The sequence below is a fragment of the Prunus dulcis genome, chromosome 2, assembly GCF_902201215.1.
Source record: "Prunus dulcis chromosome 2, ALMONDv2, whole genome shotgun sequence".
Lineage (NCBI taxonomy): Eukaryota > Viridiplantae > Streptophyta > Magnoliopsida > Rosales > Rosaceae > Prunus > Prunus dulcis.
Genome location: NC_047651.1, coordinates 23,094,993 through 23,105,392, shown reverse-complemented (window position 1 = coordinate 23,105,392; position 10,400 = coordinate 23,094,993). Strand labels below are relative to the sequence as shown.

General features: G+C 37.5%; 2 protein-coding genes across 3 annotated transcripts; one reads left to right on the top strand and one right to left on the bottom strand.

Moving 5' to 3' along the window:
- LOC117619203 lies at nucleotides 1-3,882 on the bottom strand. Of its 2 annotated transcripts, none has more exons than XM_034349095.1 (8): nucleotides 3,176-3,882; nucleotides 2,157-2,304; nucleotides 1,896-2,046; nucleotides 1,584-1,709; nucleotides 1,411-1,491; nucleotides 1,070-1,262; nucleotides 719-989; nucleotides 1-579 (listed from the first exon to the last, which is right to left on the bottom strand). In XM_034349095.1, the coding sequence occupies exons 1-8, from the start codon at nucleotides 3,377-3,379 to the stop codon at nucleotides 338-340; spliced, it is 1,416 nt and encodes a 471-aa protein (XP_034204986.1). In that variant the 5' UTR covers nucleotides 3,380-3,882; the 3' UTR covers nucleotides 1-337. The 2 variants fall into 2 exon arrangements, with proteins under 2 accessions (XP_034204986.1, XP_034204987.1); XM_034349096.1 differs by having other exon boundaries at nucleotides 8-576; nucleotides 3,176-3,771.
- Nucleotides 3,883-7,077: 3,195 nt separating this feature from the next.
- Nucleotides 7,078-10,286, top strand: LOC117620200 (cytochrome P450 714A1-like). The gene is made up of 5 exons (XM_034350340.1): nucleotides 7,078-7,445; nucleotides 8,480-8,706; nucleotides 8,794-9,038; nucleotides 9,120-9,480; nucleotides 9,709-10,286. Exons 1-5 carry the CDS (start codon nucleotides 7,157-7,159, stop codon nucleotides 10,144-10,146), a joined length of 1,560 nt encoding a protein of 519 aa, XP_034206231.1. The 5' UTR covers nucleotides 7,078-7,156; the 3' UTR covers nucleotides 10,147-10,286.
- The last annotated feature ends 114 nt before the right edge of the window (nucleotides 10,287-10,400 follow it).

Here is a 10,400-nt window from a genome sequence, read left to right as displayed (position 1 = left end):
TTTACCATGCTGCGAATTAGATATATATAATATATATATAAAAAAACAAAGATTCGTACAGAGGCAAACTCAATTCTACATTTATATTACACCACCATGAAAAAGGCACTCTATAAATAAGTTTTCAAGCTCAACACAGACAGACAAAACAAGGAAGGAATTCGGATTTAGGTAAACAGAGGGATTACTGGTACAAGGGCAATTCATGGTACAGTTGTTCTAGGAAGTCGTTGCAGTGGGGGCAGGCAGCACAATCAATTCAACCATCTAGAAGACCAACAAAGAATCTAATTGGGTGGGGGGGCATACATGGTGAACAAACTGACTTATGAAACCATTAGTTAGACCATACATGAACTAGACCAAGCCTATTGCCCGTGTAGATCTCGTTCCGCTCTTCGTCGTAGAAGAGAGCAGTAATATCTTCCAAGGCTTCTGCAACTGTACTTCTAATTCTGGATGAAAGGGCCCGCTTCTTCGAATTGCAGCTGCTGCCACATTCAATTTCCTTGTTGTTGCTTGCTCTTATTTTAGCAAGGCATTTCCCAGTTAAAATATTGCTGATATTGATGGAACCTGCTGCAATAGAGATGCAAACAGTGTCAGAAAATCAACGCCTTCTCACAGAAAGGATTCTCCAACTTATAATATTGTAAGAGAAAAACATTCAAAAAAGCAAGTATATTCCATCATATATATATAAGGAAACAATATTTACCATTTCCTTCAGATAATGGATCATCAGAATCAGCCTTGCAGTAAGAAATAATAAGATCCTGGTCACTAGTAATGTATATGTTATTGGTATTGCAGTCGGGATGCCATAAAAGATGATCCTCAAAAGAAGTTACAAGTTCTCCTCGAAAATTCCAAACAGCCACAGTTCGATTTCGAAACGTCAGGAATAGCTGATTCTCATACAGAAATATAAAGGCTGATGGTGTCATGAACTCAGTTCTGCTAACTTCTGTCAGCTCAAAATTACGAACCTACAGATGTAGCAGTCAGACATACAAATCCAAATGATTTAATAATAATACATCAGCAAGATATACAGAAAGATCCTCACATCAAGAATTTGGAGGTTCTCATTTTCTTGCTTTACAAGAAGCTTTTCATTGAACTGTTCGATGAAATCCACCTTCTTATTCCGATGAAGGAGATGGTTGAAGGATTTGAGAACAGTACCATCCTCTATGGACAGGATCTTAAGAGGAACGTGGCTACTAGCTTTAGTAAAAATTAACAGCATGATTCCAGGACTGCAAAAGAAAGTTGGAAAACAGAAGCAAAATAAATGTCCACTAAACAATAGCAAAAGAAAATACCAAATGTAAATGCCAACACCAGAGTGTGTGTGTGTCTGCGGATGCACTATTTAAGAAAAGGAGGCATGTGAAGAAAGCTCACCTAATCTTAATCTCTTGGACATGCTTATCTGATATGGAGTACAACATTGTGTAGTTTTTCAGATCAAACACCTTGTATATGCTGATAATAAAATAGAACCAAAAAGAAAGTAAATCAAGATCAAGAAGATAATTGTGTATTTGAGATGAAGACCAGTAGGACAGAATATTTACTTATCCTGTGCAGAATAAGTGAGAACCTTCCCATTTACATCATCGAACTCTACAAAACCAGGCCATTTCAGTGACTCTGATTCAAAAAGAGCAAAGCCAGCATCTGGTTTACCTCTTCGAATGTATCTGGACAACAAAATTTGACAGTTTCAGAAGAAAAAAAATATAAAAAATGGGACAATTACACTGTTGTTTCTTTTGGGCCTTTTTTTGTTTTGGGGTGGGGGGAGGGGGGGTGTGGGGGTTGTGTGTCGCGTGTATATGTGTGTGTATGGGAGGAGAAGAGGAGGGTGGGTGGAGGAATTTACGTACTCAATCCTAGTGCTTCTGCATTTCAAGGAACTGAAATTGTCGGAAGCATAAACTGAAACAGTGATAAGTGAGTCATTGTTTTTGTTATAAAACAAGCTTCTTATCACTTCATCGGGACTGACATTCAGAAAGCATATTCTCTGGTTGGTTTCTGCATCCAACAAAATAAAAACATTACATATTCCGCTCCTTCAACTTTTATAAGTACTAAGACTAGTGCATGCAGGATAAGATTAGAAATAAAAATATCACTGCTACTACCTCGGCTAAATGCTGCACAAACACCAGATTGCGCAAGAGCAAACACAATGTCACGCGCTGCTACAATCTCAATAATTTTTGACCTCTTTCGCAAGAAAGGCAGAACCATGGCACAGTGACCTTTTGGATCATGTGTATCATATTCCTCCTATGCAATTACATATCACCAGAATCAGAAATTAGGTATTGCAGGCGCACTAACATCGTCCGTGAGGAATCTTTTCACTCATATTTCAAAAGCATGTCTAGTGCATAACTCCGTTTTCATCGCAATATTAAATCCATTAAGATTTTCGGTATTGATTGTTAGCATAAACAAATACAGTTTTTACTCAGGAACATGAGACAACATGACTGCACAAATCGAATCTCCAATCTTGAAACTTACAACTTTCTAACAGTATTGTTGCATATGAGCTTTATTACACAACATGCTTTCAAGTGTTTCCATTAGTAATATGAAGTGGGATCCAAATGCATATCATATAAGTAGAGCCTATGACAGGTTCGTAGCACTAAGAATTTGAAAATAGCGGCATCACAAGTATAAAGGCCCCATGTTCAAATTAAACAGGAACAACTGACTGAAGACCGAAGCATATTGTTAACTGAACGACACTGAGTGCTCCTAACACCCACAAATTAACAATAGGAGGGATTTCATCTTACCATAGTTTTTAGAGTAAGAAATATTCTATTTTTTGTCTCTAGGGAGCTTGAATAAGTAATAATCGAGCAATTGAGCTCACATTCCTTAACAGTGAATAGGACTGAACAAAATTAAGGAATGCATGACAATAATTGACAACAGAGTCCCATCTTTTTCAATTTTCTGTGAGAGGATCTATCATCCTAATAATTTAACAACAAAACCCATTATTTATCTTTGGTTTTTGAACTTAATGAAAATCAGCACAAAAGCTAGAGCTAACCACAACCACCTAAGTACGCAACGGAGGTAAACAAGCATCAAAGCCCCAAACTTTCCTTCAATAAAAAATCAAAAGAAAGAGCAGTACCTGGAGGCGAATATTGCGAAACCGCTCTTGGGCATCGCTCATAGTGAAAGCACGGTCACGCTTGGAGCTGATTTCGCGCCTCTGAAGCTTCTTAACGCTGTTGACGAACCCATCCACGCCACCAACACGAGGTCGTTTCTTCGCTACCACCCTCCTACCATTGCAAGGCCGAGGACTTGCCGATATTCTCCTTCCCCCTTCCATCAATTCCTCTCAGAAAAACCCGATACACTCACTTCAGACTTAGAACCAGACTGTAACACATATTTTACTACTCGTCTTCCTTTTCAATTACACAATTTGTGATCTTCTGTAGCATCGCATCGCATAAACCCTAAACTCTGAGAAAGCGAATTGGGGACGAAAAGCCTAAGGCTTTAGCTGCAGAGATACCTACACACCTCCAATTTCAGAGAAAACAAAGCGTCTCTCCCTCTTCCTCTGTATATGGAGCACTCAAACCTCAAGCTTTGTGACGGAGAGGGAGATTTTGTTGTCGGATTGGGATGATGAGTGTCTCTTCTGCCTAGCTCTGATCCATTTTCAAAAATCTCTTGGGAAAATTGACGGCAAGTCTCGACGGTGGTTTATTGGGCTTTCAAATGAAATTAAGCTCAGGAGCTACAGAAATTTTGGGCCTAGTTGGGCTTAAACAATTTTACTTTACAAGGCTAGCAAATAAAGCACTTATACCCCAACTAGAAATTGGTTTTTATTTTGGTAAACAAAAAGTATTATATTCTACAATTTAATAAAGACCGTCCACTGCCTGGCTGAACCGGTGGACCACCATTCTTTTTATTTTTGCTCTTTTCTTTTGTTGGAACCGCCCTCACTTTTCAATATTACTACAGGTGAAATTGGGCAATGTTCCTTTGATGTGCTCCTTGAGCATGAGCAAGATGGTCGATAAAATTTTTAAAATAGGTTAAGACGTGGTATGGTACGAAGCTAAAGTAGGTAACATGATGTGCGGGCATTAAGAAGAAAAATTGCTAAATTCTTCACGAGAAATGTTCCTATAATTTCTTCTTTTTATGTTACATTGGAGGAAAGAAATTTCACTGAAATTTGATTCTGGATGCCATGAGAGAAGGGGAATCCACACTGGTCTACTGTGGTGAGAACCCATTGGCGTCTCTTTAAGACTTTTACCGATGGGACTTTAGCAAAACCTACAAATATACCTTACATTCTCCATATATTTGGTGATATAAGAATTCGTATAATGCATATTTTGGTGTAGTGTAAAAGTTAGAGATTCAAACTCAAAACTAATTAGTAATGAAATGAAATGCGTACAACAGTATCGATGCGACACATTCTTTATCATTCTCGATGTGAAATATAATCTCAGTAAGTACTCCACTTTATCCGGTGGACATAGCCAGATTCCAAATTTCCAATGGCCTTAGCTCGCATAAGTTTAACCTGGCGAACTGACCATTCAGTTCACTGACCTAAGTTCTGTGTGTTTTGGAAGATGGTGGTGGATCCCTCACCATTCTCTCTCTTTGAAGGTTGTATGGCTCACAATTGTTTACAAGAAGTGGAATGAGGCTAGCTAGCTGGAGTCTGGACCTATTGTCTTGAAAGTGGAAGACTACCTAATTCACCAAGAACACCAATCTGTCTGCTGGATAACTATGGGTACCCTTATGGGGCATTTTCAGATTTTTTTCATCCCCACAATCCTATGTTTCAAGGACGGCACGGTCCCTATTCTCACTTTCTACATGCACTCAATAATGCATAAAGATTGAAGCATCCTATAATTGTCCTAGAGCCAATAGTCATTGGCTAACAGTCTCCCGCGCATGGTTGATTTGACTGTTGATGCTTAGTTAACCCCACATGCATCAACGGCCAAAATCACCTCAAGCGCATGCGCGACTGACTTTAGCTAGACAGAGAAGAAGAGTTAGCTAGTGTTTTATTTTGTTTTTTTAAATCTTGGCTTTGATAAAGTCTTGTTTATGCGCACCACATGATTATGCAAAGCCAAGGCAGCAAGTGCAATTGAGGCATAATAAGTATATAAGCCTCGCCATCTTGTGACGTCCTGACAGTTCAATTTCAATGACAAGAAGATAGTTTCAAAGCCTTTCAAACACAGATTAGTTGTAAATAGCAATAAATAATGGAAGTTTAGTCACATCGGTGGTCCAACAGATTATTGAGAGAAACTGAAGTGGTCCTAAGTATGTAAGAAGGAAGATTGAGGATCTTTTTCTTTTTGTGAATTTTGGGACCCCAAAATTCAATTCATCGTCCTCAGAGAGAGAGAGAGAGAGAGAGGGACCGTCTCTCTAACTCTATTAGCTCACTAGATTACTGGCTCATCATCCTGTGCCACTGACAGCATCAAACCCTAGTTTGACCCAGATTGTCGGCATATTGAATTATACCATAAAACGCCACCTTCTCCAATCACCATCTCATCTTTTGCTTTCATATGCCCTGCAATATATATTGAATTATGAGTTTCTGCAGATTAAGACACTCTTATATATTGCTAACCAACATTAAGTTACTGTTGCATTGTACTTTAGATCAGTCGGCCATGATAATGAGTCCGCCCCTTTACACTCAAGTTCGGATCTCCCCCTATTATAGATTAGAGTAGTTTTAAACTATCACTTTGTATTAAAATACAATTTCTTTTACAATGTTACTGTTCATAATTTTGTCCATTTGTATTTCTTAATGTTCCTAGAACCCCCTGCTCATGTTCATGTGCTTGTTCTTTTACCCTCAGCATATTTAGTCCAAATACATAGTTAGAGAGAATTTGCTTTTGATCAATTTGTCACAAAGTCAACATTTCACATTGGCCACCCAATTTGATCCATTAATTCAAGCAAATATATGGTTCATGCACTTCCGATGAACTGAAAGATGTTGTATTATAGAACCCACATGCATGTACGTGCCATATATATATAGTGCTTGTAGATGGGTTAGTTTTTTAGATAAGAACTCTTCATATATAGCAAAGCATAACCTTAAAGCATATATATATATATATATATATATATATATATTTGCTTGCCTTTCTTGGCCGCCTTCTTCTATCTTTCTCTTTTTTAGTACAAAACTTGTGCATATTGCATTATATATGTATAGAAATATAGGGGAAATGATCGTGAACACCCTATTTAAATTGCATACATCACTCTCTTGATACCCGACTCGCCAATTTATATATTCAATTATGATTAATTAATAATGTCGTTATCTTAAATAAATGTATTTCATCCAATTTTACCGTCACATAATATTTAAAAAATGATAATTTTAGTACTTTAAATTACATTAGGAAGAAGTTGGTGAGATGAAAATTTGGCGTGTCAAAATCATCATATTTATATAACAAGTGTTAAACGTGGGGTTGTTGCAGTAATGTTGAACCATTCACACTAATATTATAGAACTTTTAGCCGAAATGGGTCCTCCTCCCTCCTCTCTCTGGACCTCCCCCTAAATATAGTAAATCTTTCAGCCTTTATACACGCAAGCTAGACGCATATATATTTATTTGTGTACAGTATATTTTATCAATAATGCTAGACATATCAATTTGTATACCAAATATGATTCAATTATGTGCTAGTTTAGTATATATGTCAATATCTAATTTCTCAAAAATAAGAACAAGGAAGTTCAGAATGGGTCCATATTTGAATCAACGAAAGAGTGACAATCGTCTAGAGAACAAAATTGGTAAATATAGCATTATATTTACCTACATTTGATTAATTTATTCATAAGTAACTGTGATAATGTTATCATGTTACACAGTCTGGCATGTTATGCTGCGAACCATTGTATTTTGTACAGATTCATGTAAAAGCACGGGTTACTCATTGTAGTCTATATATATCATATGACTAAGGTAGCTACAAGAAAAACCAGTAAGACTAAAAGAGAGAGAGAGAGAGAGAGAGAGAGAGAGAGAGAGAGAGAGAGAGAGAGAGAGAGATGGAGGTCTCTTTTGTGTTGAAACTCCTTTCTTCTCTGGCTGCCGCCGGACTGGTTGGCTTCTTACTTCACCTCTACAACACAGTGTGGCTAAAGTCCGAGAGGCTCAGAAGAAAGCTCCGAGTGCAAGGCATCAAAGGCCCAGCGCCTTCTTTTCTGTATGGGAATCTGCCTGAGATGCAGAAAATCCAACACCAACTCCCCAACACTCCAAACCACTCTGAGTTTGTAGCCCATGACTACACCTCCACACTCTTCCCCTACTTTGAACACTGGAGAAAACAATATGGTATTAAATTTTAATCCTTTTTTTTTCTCCCTCTTTTTTTACTTCTTTTTAACATTTCTCATGGCATGTTATATATTTTTATTCACACACACATGTACATATATTACATATAAACAGTGTGATTCGGAAAGTTGGCAAAAGGTTTTGGCCAGCAAAAATGGATAGAAATCTGAAACAGAAACGAAGGGAAAGAGAGTTGATAGGAATTTGTTTTTTCTTGGCTGTCCTGGGAGAGACCGAGAGAGGGGGGGGGGGGGGTTGGTCAACTTTTTCCAACTCAGTCAATGGATTTGGCAGAATCTTGGCTAATAGAAATGTGTTCAGATGCTTGGATTCTCGAGTTTAACTAGTTAAATATGTACTTAAGGAAAGCCATGTCAAAGTCTCGGGGCAATTTGCAATTGATTACTGTCTAATCATATTATGTTAATATAATTAAGTAGCACAATTTAATATATGTGGGGAGGCAAGACAATGACTACTTTTAATGATATTTCAAACTAACAAAAATAAATAAATATATTTTTATAAGACCATATGATGATTGGAACATGGGAGGGCCGCATATAATATAGAATTGATGATGTGGTTATGATTGATAATCTAACACAACAAATAAATATTATTCTTTTACAAGTGTGAAGATACACAATATTTTAATGAAACACGCATTATTTTTTCAATTTTTGGATGAAGATTAATTAATTATTATAATGGTGACCCATCCCCATGTTTTTTTCGAAAAAATATTTGATTGATAGACTCGAGTTTAAAAAGCTAGCAGTTGCTGGGTTTGGGCAGATTAGACTCAAAAGTCCAAAACTATAGCTGACCCTGTCTGGCCCACCATATAATCAAAACAATTGAATGGGCTTCAGTCCTGTGTGTGTGTGTTTTTTTTTTAAATTTTACCACGGAATCTAGCTTAGAAAAAAAATATCTTGATTTATGGATTAGTGGTCTTATATTCGAATTCATTTCTCTTGTAATTTAGACTATCGCTTATAGTCATAAAATTTATGAATGTGTTGCAGGTCAAATATACACCTACTCAACAGGAATGAGACAACATTTGTATGTGAACCAGCCAGAGCTAGTAAGGGAAATGAACCAGTGCATGAGTTTGGATTTAGGCAAGCCTTCTTATGTAAGCAAGAGGCTTGCACCCATGCTTGGCAATGGCGTTTTGAGGTCCAATGGCATTGTCTGGTCACAACAGAGAAAAATCATTGCTCCTGAGTTCTTCACAGACAAAGTCAAGGTAATTAATTAATTAAAAATTAAAATTGGTCCAAAAATTTGTGAAACAACTTTAATTGAGAGAAATTAATTGATAATTTTGTGGCAGGGCATGGTGTGGCTGATGTTAGAGTCAGGACAGACATTGCTTCAGAAATGGGAGGATTGCATTGAAGCTCAAGGGGGCATGACAGCAGAGATTCAAGTGGATGAGGATTTCAGGGATTTTTCTGCAGATGTTATATCAAGAGCTTGTTTTGGAAGCTCTTATATAAAGGGCAAACAGATTTTCTCAAAGCTTAGAGCCCTTCAAGAAGTCATTTCCCAGCAAAATTTCCTGTTTTCTAATTTGGGGTATGCAAATTTAACACTAGTTAACAATGTACTTTGGCTGTGTTAAATATTTTTTATTATTAATGGCTGATTATAATGCAGTGGCTTGAAGAAGCAAAATGAGATAGGGTGCTTAGAGAGAGAGATAGAGTCATTGATCTGGGAGGCAGTGAGAGAAAGAGAAGGCTCAGAGACATCTTCAGCCGAAAAGGATCTACTGCAGACGATACTAGAGGGAGCCATCAATGACCAAAGCCTAGGCAAAGGTTCATCCAAGCGCTTCATAGTTGACAACTGCAAGAGCATATACTTTGCAGGCCATGAATCCACAGCTGTTGCTGCCTCTTGGTGTATGATGCTGCTTGCTCTACATCCCGAGTGGCAAGCTCGAATTAGGACAGAGTTGGCTCAGGTTTGCCCAGATGGCCTCCCAGATGCAAACTCACTGCCTCAGTTGAAAACGGTACAAGTTCTTGCATCAATCTGTATGTTCATTATAATTTTGTTGGATGTAGGATACTTTTCTGATGCCAAATTGTGTTGTCACTACACATTCGAACAAAACTACTTTATTAAAACCAACGATATCTGAAAACGTAACATGCTAGACTGTCTTGTCTAGCAAGATAAAAAATCCCGTTTGAGTATAAGTCTTCGACATAACCCTGCATACATGCATACACCCTTGCAGATGGCTATGGTAATTCAAGAAGTCCTGCGTTTGTACCCGCCGGCTGCCTTTGTGTCAAGGGAGGCACTTGAAGATACCCAAGTTGGAAAGATCAGTGTTCCTAAAGGGGTATGCTTATGGACTTTGATCCCAACATTGCACAGAGATACAGAAATTTGGGGACCTGATGCAAATGAATTCAAGCCTGAGAGATTCATAGATGGTGTGTCTAAGGCTTGCAAGTCTCCCCAAGCCTACATCCCATTTGGGTTGGGACCTCGATTATGTTTGGGCAAAAACTTAGCCCTGGTTGAATTGAAAGTTGTGCTCTCCCTTGTTATCTCCAAGTTCTCTTTCTCTCTGTCTCCCAAATATAAGCATTCTCCTGCTTATAAAATGATTGTAGGGCCTGGAAATGGTGTACATATCCTTATTCAGAAATCTGTTCTTGACAGATAGAAACAAGTCCAAAATCATTGAAGTAGCTAGCTAGGTGTCTATTATTGTTCGAGTTATATGTATGTCATGTTTGCCAAATTTGGGATATTGGAATGTAAACAAAGCTTTTTTAAAAATTATTTTAAAAATATGTTTTGATATGATTTGATGTTATCTTTGTTATTTGATGCATACATGGAAAATAAATGAATTTTTAAATTCAATAATCATGTTTTAACCAAATAAACAATTCAGAAATTGAAAGATTCATATCA

What these genes read in the sequence shown, in the direction of transcription:
- LOC117620200 (XM_034350340.1), top strand. Translation starts at nt 7,157, where the DNA reads ATGGAGGTCTCTTTTGTGTTGAAACTCCTTTCTTCTCTGGCTGCCGCC. An exon ending in ACACTGGAGAAAACAATATG is followed by an intron (nt 7,446 to 8,479) that starts GTATTAAATTTT and finishes AATGTGTTGCAG; the next exon opens with GTCAAATATACACCTACTCA. An exon ending in TCTTCACAGACAAAGTCAAG is followed by an intron (nt 8,707 to 8,793) that starts GTAATTAATTAA and finishes ATTTTGTGGCAG; the next exon opens with GGCATGGTGTGGCTGATGTT.
- LOC117619203 (XM_034349095.1), bottom strand. Translation starts at nt 3,379, where the DNA reads ATGGAAGGGGGAAGGAGAATATCGGCAAGTCCTCGGCCTTGCAATGGT. An exon ending in TGCAGAAGCACTAGGATTGA is followed by an intron (nt 1,710 to 1,895) that starts GTACGTAAATTC and finishes TTTGTTGTCCAG; the next exon opens with ATACATTCGAAGAGGTAAAC. An exon ending in ACTTATTCTGCACAGGATAA is followed by an intron (nt 1,492 to 1,583) that starts GTAAATATTCTG and finishes TTTTATTATCAG; the next exon opens with CATATACAAGGTGTTTGATC.